Source organism: Struthio camelus, chromosome 4 (genome assembly GCF_040807025.1).
Source record: "Struthio camelus isolate bStrCam1 chromosome 4, bStrCam1.hap1, whole genome shotgun sequence".
Lineage (NCBI taxonomy): Eukaryota > Metazoa > Chordata > Aves > Struthioniformes > Struthionidae > Struthio > Struthio camelus.
In genome coordinates this window covers 62,552,787-62,568,755 of record NC_090945.1, presented here as the reverse complement: position 1 = coordinate 62,568,755, position 15,969 = coordinate 62,552,787, and the positions used below count along the sequence as shown (strand labels likewise).

Sequence of the window (15,969 nt, the reverse complement as noted above, 5' to 3'; positions counted from 1 at the left end):
GGTTTCCTTACTGTCCATTTCTCTGAAATCAGAAAATATCTGTGAAACTACTCAGTACCATCTCACAACTTTTCACGCTCTCAATCAGCTAATGACTAGCTGCAGCTTACAACAATTAATGCACCAGCTTAAGTGGCAGAGATCGGTGTTGTGACTCTGCTGATAAACACAGTGGGATTCAGTTGACTTCATATGATGGCATTTCTGACTTCCCAGAACCAAGGAACTCACACTTCCTACCTACATTTATCAACTATTATCTATGTTGCTATGTGACATATTCAGAAGTTAGGATATGCCAGGATTAAGGATACCACTGGAGGCTAAATTTGACCCGCATGTGCATAAGCATAATGGTAAGGATTTAATAACATGATAATATGCTTCCTCGCCTTACTTCCTCAACAAGCTCTTGCCTATTGTGTTGTAACTATGGATAACCTTTCTGGATGATGCAGGACCGTAAAACAAAGCAGACGGCTGTCAGAGGACCCTGATTTATTCTTAGCTGAGGTTAGAAGGTGTAAGAATGAGGCAATGAATTACAGGAGAAAAACAGATCGTCTCATGGCTAGGAAAGTGCATGCTGCTAGGGGAAGGGGGAGGGAATAGGTTTCTATCCTTGCTTCCACTACAGATTTCCTAAGATGCTAATCAAGTCATTTAAATTTTTCACGGGTGGTCATTAATTGTAGGTTCTTCATTTTCTAGGCCCCTGACTTGGAAGTCTGGAGCTTAAAATGCAAATATACTGAACACTCTCAGCTGCAACTGAAGATGGTAAACATTGCTTCTTGTACTTGCTATACAGTACCAGTTACTTTGAAAAAAGTAGTCCTTGGTATCTCAGAGATGGCATCCAAAATTAATAGATACTCTTGGTTTTAATTTTCCTATGCTTCAGCAGAATGTGTGCTTCAGGAATGGAACTTTCTCTGGCCTGGTGTTACGAAAATAAATTCAGATTTTGGAAGTGCTTAGCGACTATCTCAGGAAATGATATATGGGCAAAGTCAAAAGACTGACTTTGTAATCTTAATATTAGGTATTCCCTGCGTGAAATTAGCAATCCATATGTCCTTGTGTGTGTGTGTGTGCATGTGTGTTTGTGCACATGTGCATGGGGAGCGTAAATCTATGTATTTCTTGTGCCAATGCCAGCTGGCAAACAAGACTGGGACTTGGAGGTAACAATAAGGCAACCCCATGCTTACATAGCCACCAAACTAACCACCTTGGAGGCATTATCCACCCTGTTTTACCTGAAATGTAAGTTAACCTGTATTGCTTGATGACTCCTGAAAACAATGACTGTTCTTATGCCTCTATATGTGGGAATCTTATTCCAAGTAAGAGTGCTTTCCTTAGCGCCCTTGAAAGTGACGTGGTTTGGAGGCTTGAGTATCTTACTGGTGGGAACACAGACAGATCCACTAAAGTCATAATGATGGCATCCAAGGAAATATAAAAGAAATTGTGTTAGAAAAAAATAAAAGGGGGATATCTGTCTCTTCAACTATGGGACACCCAACCTCCTCTGTGCAACAGGAAATACAATTTCATCTGAAGCTAGCAAAGAAAGAATATTTTGCATTATAGTGATCAAAAAGCCTCTTTCTGATTTCAAAGGCAAATGTCTTTCAAGTCCCACATGCAGAATTTAATCTGTTGCTGAAGTTCACAAGGATTTCCAATGGCAACCCCCACTTCTGGTGCAAATCCCACCTCCGTAATTGACTTTCTATTGGATTCAACTCCACACATATTTCTACTTCTGGAGCTGCCAGTCTCTGACCTGCTCCTAATTCCTTTTTAACACTCACTTTCATGTAGGAAACTTAAATCCACCATCTATAATGCTTTCAAAAATGGCTTCTTCTACTCCAAAAAAAGTAAGTCTGTTTTAAGAAAGATAGGAAGAAAACATCCACCCTGAAGTCTGCAGGTTTTAAGACTCTCTGTATTAATTCAGTCCAGTCAATGACAAAACTGCAGCTGCATTCAAAAAATCAGGAGCTTGCTCCTACTTTCTACTGAGGTTCAGGATAGTTACTTTTGCACCTAGATAAGTATGTATATATAGACTTTCACAATGAAATCAAAAGCTTCAGTATTACATATGCCATATGCTTATTTGAGTAGTCAGCACTGACATAAAGTTTTATATCCGTAGAGCTACAAACAGATGAACTTACAAGAACACTCCCAAAATCCAAATTTATTCACAGGAAAATAAGCCCAGAGGAAGTATCATTGGAGCTACATCACCTACAGAATCCATTTGCTTTTGAGCAGTAATTCATTTATAACACACAGTTTATAGTGTATATTTGAACGTAAAATATCAAAATAGAAAAAGAAACCATTATTATTATTATTATTATATTGTGCAGAAAACGTGGAGATGTTATCAGGATTTCATTACAGATTCACGTACAGGAAAAATTTATTGCTAGATTAAGAAACACAGAAACTCAAACTTGTCCTTATTTTATAAAACCCAAAGCCTACCTAGTTTAGCACCCTTTTTTGGCTGTAGTAAACCACATGTTTCAGAGAAAGTGTAAGAAGTGTAATTCCACTAGGCTAACTCCACATCTCCTCTTGGTCTGTGATTGAATGAAGTGGTAAAGTCTAGGAAAATTAAGTAGTAATATGAATTTGCAAGGCATACTCAGGATTATTCTGGATTTTTTTTTTAATCCATATACGTTCCCTATCCTGTTACTGAGGATCTTGATCAATGGTGATGACTGACCTACCAATGCTTTCAGTGTATGCTCATGGATGATGTGATAAACTTTCTAACTGTGAACCTAACGTGAACCAAGACAGTATTATCTCCCAAACCTTGCAGTCAGCTCACAAAATTCTGCTGCTCCCAGTATCTCTCCTAAAGAGCAACAGAGTAAAATTACCATCACCCCAGACATCTTCACTGTTGCTATTCATAACCCTACTGTTAGTGAGACTGACAAAGCTGGTGTCAATTCCTTTAATCAGCAACCTATTCACCAGCATGGAAGAGGTACACCCCAAAAGCCTAGAGGTCTCAGAGCACAAGAACTGAGAGAAGAAAGGGAAGGTAAAAATAATTTTTAGCATTCAAGACTGAGTGGAGAAGGGAAGTCTAAATCAGGTAGAAGTAACTCAGAGCCCTGAAATGGCTATAAAAGACACAGATCGTTATAGGACCCAAGGCCAGTACCTGTATAAGATGTGCAGCAACATATCTTATTTCTTGCAGTTGGTTTCTTGATATAAATATAAACCCAGTAAGACGAGGCAGCCTGTCATTCCTAATTTGCAAGGGTAATAATATAAGGGTTTTTTTTTAGTGAAGCATGAATTCTATGAGCTCTCCAGTCCCAGCACATCTGCCCCTGCTCTCCTGCCAGTGCAACCACCCTTGCAAAAATAATACAGCACTCAAGAAAAAGGAGCAGAGAAGGAACACAAAAAGTTTTTTCCCTCAGAGACAAGAACAAATCGATGGGATATTCAAACAACAGGACCATTTTCGTGGTTCCTGTGGTAAGGACCTTGCTCCCTCTCAGCAGCTCAGCAGCCTGGGGAGAGCGACGCCTGGGGCATGCACCTAGCCTTCATTAAACAGCCCAGTAACAGGCACAGAGTCACAGGGTCTCTCTCTTAAAACAAGATTTTAGTGCCTCTTTCAGTCTGTCACTCTAGGCAACTGCCTGCTTCACCTGCTCCTAAAACTGGGCCAGCCTGCTATGCAGCCACAAAAATCACACTACTTTAAGCTAGTATTCAATAAAGAGATGTAACTCCACACAGGAGACTTTTAGCTTCTGCATGAAAAGGGAAGTGCCAGCGAATTTGATCTTTGACTTGATCTTCAATTTTGCCTTCCCACCTGCTGCAAACAGCTAGCATTTTGGAAAAAAAGATAATAGGAAGGCTAAAGATGCAGCCCCTTACAGAATCAGGCCCTAAATACCTTAGGAGAACTGATGGGTATTTTAAGGAGCTTGGTTTTACCTCAGTGGCTGTATTTTAGTGTAGGGCAAAACACTTCACTTGAAAGATAACATAAAAAACTCAGTTATTAAGACTCTATTACATATATATATGGGATAGGATTTCCAAAAGTGTTAACTATAGGTCTGCCTTCACTTCAGCAAAAATCAGTGAACATGCCTCCACTGATTTCAGTGAGATTGAACTAGACCATTGCTGAGCACCTCTGAAAACCCCATAACATATCTCAGTATTAAAGTATTAAAGCACATGTGCACAAGAACAAAAGTTTAGCTTGCAGTCAGAATAAATGTTTCGCCTAGTTGAATTTGTATCATAACACTGCCTATAATGTATCACTCAGATACTCCCAAGATCTTCAGACTATTACAGCTGATCTATAATCTTCATTTTTATACAAAACTGAACTCAAAATGAATATCTCAGTAAGTTGTTTGTAAACTCTAAACCTTTATTCATGCTGGGCTTAAGCCAAACAACTTTGTGCATTTTTTATGGACCTCCATGGATTTGGTTGGATCAGGACTACCACGCTGTATGTTATACAGTGGTCTTACCATCTCCTTTGGGTCTGCTTAAGAAGTAAAGCACTACTCAATACAAATCACAGCAGCATCAAGCCATCAGGAAACAGAGTACCTTGATTATACTCAAGTGTTTTACCAAGGGATGCATTCTGTAGCTTTATTTAAATGTATTGGTACTTGAAGCAATTAAGGCCAGAATGATAACCAAGAAATGCTCAGGTGCGGGAGAGGAGAGGGAAGGTATACTGAATGCAAATGTTAATGACTCTGCTAACTTGCTGATTAGGTTTTTTCAGGATAAAGCTACTAGTCATAGATCTTTATATGAAATCTCTTGCAGAACTACAGATCTGACTTTATTTCTGACTTCAGCATGATGGTATATTTTCATTAACTTTAATGACAGACACAAAAAATGTGCTCCAAAATCCAGCAGTCAGTGTGAAAGTTTGGGGTCAGGCCTTTAGGCAATACTTCACAGTCATTTCTATCGGGTGGGAATCTGCACTCAGACAGACAGCTTCCACATAACTAGCTTGGGACTCAAACATGGAAACTAACTCTAAAACCTGCTTTGTAACCATGTACACTTTGCCATGTGACAAAATTTACAAAATCTGTTATTCATTCAATATGAAATTTAATACAGGAATTTTGATTTATGCTCCATAATGAACATAGTATCCTCTTTATAATTTGTATTTGAATTTACATGACATTCTTTGATATTCTTTTTCCTTTTGTTGAATTAACAAAAGAAAATTTGTATTATTTAAGGAAAGCTGCCAACTAATCTCCAAACTGAGTTAACCCAGAGTGCTTTCATACTGATAAAGTCTCAGGTAAAGCCATAAATTAGTTTCTCTACAATCATTTCTTCATCCTCTCCATTTCAGCCTCATTTCACTTCATTCCCTGTATTATATATTTACAGGAGCTGAAGCTAAAGATATTGACTCCCAAATGCAGGCAGATTGAAGCCTACCACTCCGTGGCATCCGTCCCCCTCAGTTTTCACAGAGGGGGCAGCTACCATGACAAGAAAGGCTGAGTCATGCATAAAGGCAATCCAGTTTACAGACCAAAATGGTAACATGGATCAGCACAGATTGTTCATTGCATAAGGGTAGCCTGTAAACTGCAAGGACTAGCTGCTTCCTATGCAATGCAACTATCCCTGCCACAAGAGCACTAACATCCAAGCAACAGACAGGATATACAGTTAGAAATGATAAGCCTGGCCCCATTTTATTCAGCCTGCATTCTTGAGACAATATATTCAGTTAAAAGCTGATGCTATTGTCAATGCTGTCTAAGACAAAATTCCAAAATAATTCAAATGCTGCAAATGCAGGTTTGAACCTAGTAAAAATGACTGCCAAAAAGAGTCATAAAGCACACGGCATTATGGCTGGAGTGGCAAAGGGGTAGACCCATGAGCCTAATTTTCCAAAGAAGCTGTCTGAGAAATTTGTTGATCAGACTTCTTAGGCAGCAGTAATATAAACTGAGAATCTCTGCATCCTCATCAGGAGCTGCTTCCACAACTTACTTCACATCTATGGACTGCCTAGTACTGTATGCTGCAGGAGAAAAGGAGACAGTCCAGCTGAGAGTTAGTCCCAGGAAAGTACATAAGATGCAGTCCAGCCTATACTATAAATCATTTCCTTCATGCATTCATTAGCTGTCTGCAACCTCAAGGAGCTGTTTTGCAGCTCTGTGAGAGAAATGACCTGTTAGTGACACAAGGCAGAAAAAGGAGCATCGGATCCACTGGTAAATATTGGATGTACGAAGGGTAAGCAAAGTCCACGAGACTGATGACTGCTGGAGTTTCTTACTGAATTAGAGCAAAGCTTCCAGACAAGCTTGCCTTATATAAGACATTGGAGAATCCACAGAGACGAGACATATGAATGCCTATCATGAAAGGTTTCAGGTGAGATCTTCCCCTTATTGGACACTAGAGAATCCTACAGGAAGAGAAGTTTTGATTGAAGGGGATATTTTCCAAGTTCTAGGCATTATGAAATTTTTCCCATGACAGTGGCACAACTTCTCTGTCCAGCGTTGGCATTTCAATATTAACGGTTGAATGTATGCTGCACACTTTTCCTCTTTGCAGATAAGCTCCCTCTCCCCTGCTAGCTATTTTCACAGAGCTTACAAGAATGTAGCATCTTTGAGAATTAATATTTTAAAATTCTGCCTAAATTTGGTTGAAATTGGCTCAAAACTTACAAGGTACACGACTGATAAAGCTACAGTAAGCAAATAGCAACAAAATTACTCTCTTCTACTCACATGCAAATACCCACGGGGTACAATTTTGCATATACCTTATTTCCCTAGGAAACTAGGGATTAAAAAAAAAAAAAAAAGATCCTGCTCAGCAGCACTTCAGCAACCCAACTGGCTGTCACCTTTATTTCTGAAACAGAGCTGAGCAGTCTGCTTTTGCCTATTCTGTTAGCTTAAGCACCTTGAGAGCCAGCTCAGCCTCCCCTCTCGCTGACCCTGCCTGCTACAGTGGGGAACTCTTCCAGCAGGGACCACACCAGAACAGGGTGCTGCAAGGATCGGGGGCAAGGAAAGCTTTTAAATACTCCCTAGCATTCACTCGTGTACACAATAGGCTTGTTTTATATACATTACATATGTACTAGATATTCGATATGTGGCTATAATTCACAAACTAGGTTTGTGTGACATTTAGCGCACGAAACAGCCTCTGTAAGCACCGCCCGCATCACCAAGCTTTTATCTCTAGCTTTTTAAAAACGCAGAAACACCTGCAAACGCCTCTGGCGAAGTCGGCAGCGTCGTTGCATTCCCAGCCAAGAGTCCCATCGGGCTAATTGACGCCCCGTGCCCCCCCACCCCGGGTCCCTCCCGCCGCTCTGCCGCCAGGTCCCCGCCTGGCCGCCCCCCCGCCGCCCCGGCGAGGTTTCCAAACTCCGCGGCTCGCCAAAGCCCGCTGGCGCCGGGGCCGGGGCGGCCGGCGGGGGGGCCGCCGGCGGGGGACCGGCCCGCCGCCCCCGCCCGCCCGCCCCGGCGCACGGCGGAGCCGCGGCCCGGCCCCGCCGCCCTCCTGAATATTTCATCGGCGCTGCCCGACGGGATGCCCGCCACTGACTGCTGCAAAGGGGCCGCTTCCCAACAGCTGCTCTTCCCGCTTCCTTCCTCTTTCATTCTTCAAACCGGAGCTTTGCATTTATTCCGATAAATAAATAACTGATGAAAAAAGAAAGGGGGGGAAAAAAGCAGCAAGAGCATCCCTCTTTTGTATCTGAGCAGGTGGGACTCCTGTGCAGGCGGTTACAGAACAAAACACGGGAAAGGTCTCTGAACTCTTTAGAGCCCAAAGGACGAGCCGGGAGCAGTTTTCCTATAAAAATCCTGTGACACGCTCGGAGGAGACAAGGCGCCGTCAGCGCTGCCGGAGACATCCCTGCTTTGGACATCGCACAGCTTCGTGCGCGGAGGGAGCGCGGCGCGGGGCGAGCCGAGCCGAGCCGAGCCGAGGGCCTCGCCAGCCCCGCCGGCAAGGGCTCCGCGGGCGCCCGGCCTCCCGCCGCCGCGGCCCGGGCCGGGGCCGCGCCGCCTCCGCGCCCGGCGCAGCCCCGCCGCAAACTTTGCTGCCGCGCCTCCCCCGCTCCCTGCCGGGGAGGGGCGCCGGGGCGGCCGGGCTCCTCGCTGCTCCCGGCGCCGGGCACGGGCACAGCCCCGGCCCCGCCGCGCCGCGCCGCCGCCCGCTCGCTGCCGCCGAGGAGGCAGGCGGCGGCGGCCCCGGGCAGCCAGGCGGAGGGTCCGCATGGCCGCTCCCTGCCAGCCGGGGGCCACCGCCGCGGCGGGCCGGGGGCTGCCCTGAGCCGGGGCCCGGCGGCCGCCTGCGAGGATCGCCCTGCGGCGCGGCGGCATGTGGCCGGCCGGGGCGGGCGGGCGGCTGCCCTGCCCGCGGGACGCGGCGCTGCGGCGGGCGGCTTTCTCCGGCAACCTCTCGGCGCTGCCGTCTCACCTGGTGCCGAGCGGCAGGAGCGTCCGCGTCTTCATCAGCGCCAACCCCGAAGGTAACCTGCCCCCTTCCCCTTCCCACCTACCCCGAGACCCTCCGGCCCCCGCAGCTCCCCCTGCCGCCGGGCAGCGGCCCCGCCGGGCGGCGCGGGGCTGCGCGGCCCCCGGCGGGCGCCGTCCGCTAAAGGTGAGGCGTTTACGCGGGCTGCTGCCGTGGCCTCCCGAGGCGGCTGCCTCGCACAGTTGCCTACTGCCTTCGCAGCGTGGTGAGAGCAGGTCTCCGCTCTGCTCGTTTGCCTGAGGTGTATTGGCAGGGAACGCTTTGGGGGCATATTGTAGGCTAAAACAAATGTGACCCCCCCACCTCCCCGGTCAGGCTGTACTTTCCAGGAAGCGTTCACTGAAGCCGGCAATTTTACTTCAGTAAAGTCGGGATCGTATACTCTGTGCTTGAAATAATTAAGCCACTGGCTACTTACAAACTATTTTTAAATTTGCCTTTCTATCCGAGGAATTTGCATGCGTTCAGGAGGTGTCGTTCCCGCCCATTAGATTTATTTAAGTCGTTTAAGTGTATTCCCACTTGAAGCAAGGAAATAATAAACTAAGCGTTCACGCCAATGTCATTTCTAGTCTGTAAAAATGAGCCCACTATATTCACGGTTCTCGTTCACACCACCACCCACCATCTTCCCCCCCAGCGCTTCTAATTCAACAATACTGTCACCTTTTTGTGCAAACATCAGAGATCTGAAAATCATGCTTAAAATGACAAAATAGGTTGAGTCTTAAAAAAAGAAAATTGTCTTTGCCCAGATACTTTCATGACTATGAGTAATAGCACTCACAAGCAAAAAGGCAGGCATAGCACTAGCTTGAAGAGCTCTCACATGGCCAGGTCTCCCTAGCTGCTCTGAACACAAGTTGACTTTCAGCTCTCAAATCTGCCACTTTACTTTTTAAAAAATATCATGTCCTATAGAAGCAGGCATTTAAAATGTTCACAATTTATTACTACAAGCTAAGCAAACACATAAATAGTGATAATCTGAAACACGTTTCTTTTGCCCTGAAAGCAAATTGATGTGAATTTTTAGAAGACAAAGTTATTCTTTGGAAATAGATTTCTGTCAGTATTGCCTTTTCTGTGGAGCTACTGATGCCTCCATATGAATGCCATCTATCATCAGGTAAATTTGGTATGTTAACAGATATTTGCTAAAATAATAACACTGAACTCATTCTAAAAGTTGGGTTTTAAAGCCATATATATCCATTTGCAGGCTTTCACGTTGCCTTTTTTAAGGCTGAAATTTTGAAAGAAAACAAACTACAATGAAGCAAATAATTTGGTCCTCTTAGAATTATTTACTTCAGTTTTTTTGTAAGATCAAAAGACCGCAATGATTAACAGTTGCTTCTCACTTCCAAAATTTTATTTGCAACATTTCTCCTACATTTAGTGTCAGACCAAAACTTCACATTGACTACAGATTTTGATTACCAAAGTGAGACACCTAAAATCATTAGTGGCTATTGAACATTTAGAGACTCTACAGTCATGGTAAGCAGCCATGACTGTACTTACCAGTGACATCATTGACATGGAAGTATTATTAACTGCATGTGACATTAAATACATATATCAAATATGTATCAATAAACAGCAAAAGGAGCCTGTAATGGGATTTAGATGTCATCTAGAAAGCTACTAAGAAACAAAAAATGGTGTGTGCAAAACATCTAGAAGAGTTAAAAGGGCAAGAATTCTGAAAAACATAGTTTATTAAGTAGGAAGAATATATTTAGCATGTTTGCAAGATCTGGGCCTGTCTTGTTAATTGCAGCATGTTAATACAAACGATACTGGATTTCGGTGCTGCATGGTGCTGGGCGTTACTGAAAGGGGCTGCGAGTCCTCTAGCTTCCCTTAGCACAACTGGGTACCAGTGAGCTGTATTCGGTACATTTCAGGACTATGCTGTCAAAGAAGTTCCGGGTTTTTAATTATGTCTGCAAAGTACACAGGGTCAAACATCTGCATGTTGCTGAAGCTGATCGGAGCTTTGGAAATATTAAAGTTGCTTTATTATTTGAATATAACTGTTTTCCAGTTTCAGTAGATATAAGCGATGAGGCATCTTTTACGTAATGTATTTTAGCCAAGAGAGATGGAAGATTTTGCTTTAGATAAATTATCAGTTTTCTCAAGATACTTTTGTTGCTTCAAAGTGATAAGGACAGTAAGTTATATTCTGCTAATTTTAATAAGTGCTTTTACTGCTTAAAGCAGAAATCTATGGAATATAATAGTATAAATAATGTCAGTTTCTCTAAACTTCTACTAATATATGTCGATCAGTAGCACCTATTTAGATTTCTTCCATTAACATACTCTTCATATTAAATATAACAGGTATAAACTGCCATTATACTGAGCTATGACATCAGTGTTTTATAGATGAAGAACATTCAGATGATTCTTGCACTGCTTTAAGCAGAAAATTGAATTGCAAAGCCTGCTGTTTCAAGAAACCATGTGGTGGAATAAGGTAGAATTACAAGTTCTCGTAGAAACTGATGCCTTATTAAAAGTTGGGAATTTGTCTTTTGAAAATGAAATCCTGTGAATTGGAACATATGTTCAAAATTCGGACAATTTAAAATTCTCTTGGCTCTTCTGAAAGCAGGGAAGTTACCCTTTGCTAGTTCTAGTTACAGCGATATTATTGTTTCTGTTACTTAAGACACCAATCATTTTTACAGATGCCTTTTGTCTGTGGAAAGGCTGTAATTTAGCAGAGCCAAATGAATGCATTGAAGAGGGATATCCATAAAACAAAGCCCTATGTACAGGTGGTTCCCCTGAAGACAGGATGATAATGCCTTCATGTAGCAGCTGAGTGGGTTCTGACATAGGTGGCTTGAGACAGTGTTACCTGAAAGTGTAAGTAGGGCTTAAATTGCAGCTAGCATTTCACTGAGCTTCTTCACAGGATAAAGATGTTCATTTTTCCATCCTTTGTATGAGCTAAATACTTCTTTCTTCTCAGTGCATCATTTCTGTATACTTCCTAAGTTCCAACACAGCATTTCTTTTTACTGAATCTTGATAGTTAATACTTACAAGGCAGCTTTTCGGCCAGTCAGAACACTTCTGTTGTACAAACAGTAACAATTATGATGAAATCATGAACAAACCTTGTTTTAAAAGCCCTTTTTAAAGCGGAAGGGCTGTCCTCTTCATGAGTGTTGTTCCTCTGATAGCGACTTAAAGTTTTATATATTAAAACTATTTGCAAAATTGCAAGGATAATCAGAGATTGCCATAGCTCTTTGGGATTCCCCAAATTAGCCCATAATCCAAAAAAGTACCCCACCCAAATCACTTGCTGACAAGCTTTGTCAGATAGATACCTACAGAACTTGGTTACTTTTCTAGAAAATAAATTCTCTACTAAAATGGGACAATAATAGTAAACTGCATACTTTTGTTATGATGGTTATTTGTTATAATCGCTAGCAAGGATATTGAAATCCAACTTCTTTTTAAAAAAAATCTATGTTATACTAGTTTTAGTGTGATTAATAATCTTAATTATGAAGCCCTGTGTATACATATGGGAATACAATATAAAATCCTCTTCTAATAGAAGATACTACTGATATTACCACCACTTTAGTGCCTCCATTGTACAAACACAATATAAATCTAAACTGTATGGTTTAAAATTTATCAATTTCACTTTAGGCTGCCCAAGTGAGATTTCCTTGTGTTATACTGTTGAATGGTTTTGGCTTTTCTTTAATTGTCATATAGTTTTTCAGCTTCTTATTTTTCATTGACATACATAATCCAGAATGTTGAATTTATTTGTAAAACATTCAAATCTAATACAGTACAAATGTTTGGTGCCCAGTTTACATATTTGCTGATCATGTATGAAGCAAAATTCACACCTGCATTTAGTTTTGTTGACTAGATAAGGATTATTCCTATAATTAATTATTGCAGAAATGGGTCTTAGTGTATGTGTTTGGAATTATTTTTATTGGCTGCTTTGCAGGAATTACATGTACATAAACAGGCATAAAAATAAATACATATGAAAGGAAAAAATAAAATGAGATATGCATTTGTATATACATTCATAGTTTATTGCTACTGAACATAAGGGTGGGTAACTCATAACAGATGAAGAATTATACTTGCTTTGATTACAGCATAATTGCCATATGTGATGAGAGAAAGGCATAACTTCTGTAACATATCCTGGCTGTACTGTATTTTACTTGAAAAGTTGTTTCTCTTGAGGAAAATAGCTTTGTAGCAGTGCTAATTTGGAAAAATAAATACTGAAAGGCCAGAATAATGCTTAGTTAACTATGGTCCGTTTTGTTCTGCCCCAAAATACCGTATGATGTCCCTACTTAGATGCATTGCATGAAGGTCTTTTTATAAAGACAATTTTATATAATCTGGGTGGAATTTTTTCCTGGGATAAAGGAAAACACAGATGTTCAAGTGTATGAAATTGCAAGGGAGGTGTTGCGGAGATGTGGAGACAAATAGCTCCAGGACTTTTTTTATGCTAAGTGTTAGTTCTGATTACCTAACTTTGTACCTATTTATGGTTTTACATGACACTCATCACTGTAGTGTTTAAAAGCTACAGAACAAGCTACACTTGAAAAAGAACAACTCAGTAGTTTCAGAGACAAAGTTGAGTATCTCAGCTGAGTTTGAGAGAACAACATGGTTCAAATATCTTTTTTTGGTGTATGATCCTCAATCTGAAATATTGCTATTTCAGTAAAGCCAAAGGTCAAAGATGCTTGCAGTTTACCAGGCTTTGGAAAGAAGCCTGACATTTTCAGTATTTTGGTGTGAAGGTTTCTTTCTTTCCCTTTGGGCCACAGCACCAATGCAGCTCTCCTGTTAGCGTGGATGAGCAGGAAGCAAGATTTGAATGATGATATGAAGCAAGATCTGAATGCTGTGCAGACCTCCTTGAGACTGTAGCACCAAGTCTCATGTAGACGTTACCTTTTCTGCAAGGCAGGGCAGGTAGATCCAAACCACAACCAGTACTAGAGATTTTCTTTGCTGAGCAAATCCTCAAGCGTTTGTTCCCTTTCGAAGAACTGATCACTTCCGACCAGGAAGGAGACTGAGTTGGACTGAAGTTTGTTCCACAGAACAGCAGTGAATCTACTGCATGAAAAGAGCTGCTCTTCATGGCCTGCTGTGCTCTTTCTGGGCCCTCAGCTCGTACAGCTTGGGACTAGGCTCCGGATCTGTGCTACGTGCACTGACTGTGCGAGTGGAATCATGAAGAAGCTTTTGTTTAATTCATACACAAAATGGCTCAGCAGATTTTTCATTCATGTGCTCACAAGGCAGGATGTGTGCTTGGAAAACAAGCAGTAAGATCAAGAGATTTTTTAAATAAAATACCAAGCTATTTAGTTTGTCATTTTTGTTCGTTCTTCTTCATTTTTAGAAATAAGCAAAATTACCTGAAAGTCAGTCACTTTCCTACTAAGAGCATTTACAATTATCAGCTCTAGAAGTTTCGATCAAGTATTTACCCTATCTAATTAAAAGTCTGTACTCAAATTTTATCCCCAAGACAGATAATTTCTTTTATTTACACACACACACACACACACACGCACGCACGCATTTTATATATGTATGTATAAAACTCAAGCCAGACTTCTATAGACAATTTTCACACCTGCTGTTAGGATGTCTTGTGAGAACTGAGTGTTTATATTCAGAGGGCATCATTCAAAGTTGTACTTCTAGCATTGCTGAAAACCAGCCTAGGCCCATAACACTGTAGTAGAGATTCAACCTTTTGCTAAAAATAGAGATGTTCAAGTTCTAGGCTTTGTTTAGCACTATTGTAAAGGTAAGCCCTTACGGAGGAGTTTAGATTTTTATCCAGCAGTAACTTGTAATTGTTCAGGGTTATATGGATCTGCAGCTTAGGTTCATATCCATTTTGATAGCATTGAAGAAATAGCAACACAATGGAGCAGAACCTCTGTTTTCTTTTCTTGGTTACCATTGTAACTTTGCACATATTGTTTTATTTCTTCAGGGGTATTTGCATACAAGGCTGATTCCATATTATTTTGATCTGCCTGTTTTTAACATATATGTGCATGCATTTGCTTATTATATAAGAAATACAGTGCAGTCAGGATGCACATAGGGCACTGGAGTCTGCCCTGTTCTTGTACGAAATGGTCACCCTTTAATGACACGTAAAGAAGAGTTTGAGGCTCCTGTTTGCTCGACACAATTTCCAAGTACAGTGAGGGAATATGCCAGTTCCATATGATACTAATACTTCAGATAATATGCTAGGTGATGGACAAAAGCAGTGTTGAATCAAGTTCTTATGGTGAATCATTCCTCCTTGAGGTATGAGACCTTGCTTGACACATGAAGCAGCCATGTACAGGGAGCATTACAGTGTCCTTCCCTGATCAGCACAGAGGAGCTTCTTTCCCTGCATGGTCAGGGACAGCCTCTCAGCTGAGCAACAGTTGCTGTGCAGCAAACTAACATGGAATTTCAAAGGCTGTGTTCCAAGGAGACTGCATGGATTCTGTGGTAGGGTAGCAGAGCCTACTGCTTGGGTCACTTAAACAAATTTCATTCATTGTGGTACTTGCATGAGATCAGTGAATTGCAAAGGGTACATAACTTGGTATCCCCTCTAAAGCTTATGCAATCAAATAACTCCTTTTAGTAACTTTATACATATGGCTACGTGGATGTATGTGTGTATTCACAGGTGTGTAAACATAGAAGACAAAATCCTATATTAGATTTCTGTTGCTAGATATGTAAGTAATACTGCAATGGCAATTTTTTTGGTGTGAAAAATTAAATTTCTTTGAATTTTTAGCTGCTGAAATAGTATTTTGTGTATATACTTTCAGGCTGCCTTAATACATTGGAAATATTTAGCTACTGCTAATTTAGGGTTTTGATAAATTGAAGGTGGTAGCTACAAATATACTGCAGTCGTAGGTAGTCATGTGAAAGGAATACAGTGAAATTTGACATTTTTTTAACATAAGCAGTGCTGTTCAAGACAACTGCTTTATCCCCTTGCTGCATTTTTAATTAAAGAAGAATAATAACAGAATTAGAGGACCCAGTTTAATCATAGTTATACCAGCGCAACTCTAGAATAACTCCATTGGCCTGATTCTACTTTCATTAATTTAGGTTTTATATCAGGCAGATGCCTTTACCACCAAAATCTTGAGTCAAATAGAGGGCAGGCCTAAACCCTGGTAGAAACCAGGGAGAGTAGCAAGATAGAGATGAAGCAGCTGGGAGCCAGTGCAGAGTGCCATGAGTGTGCCACTGCAGCATGCCAGGAGGAGATACACC

At 41.6% G+C, this 15,969-nt stretch overlaps 1 protein-coding gene across 1 annotated transcript in view; it reads left to right on the top strand.

The window, feature by feature from the left end:
* The first annotated feature begins 8,454 nt into the window (after window positions 1-8,454).
* NWD2 (NACHT and WD repeat domain containing 2) overlaps window positions 8,455-15,969 on the top strand; it is a 60,067-nt gene continuing 52,552 nt past the window's right edge. Inside the window, exon 1 of the mRNA XM_068943216.1 lies at window positions 8,455-8,605. Within this exon, the coding sequence (XP_068799317.1) occupies window positions 8,455-8,605 (151 nt within the window). The remainder of the gene's footprint in view (window positions 8,606-15,969) is intronic.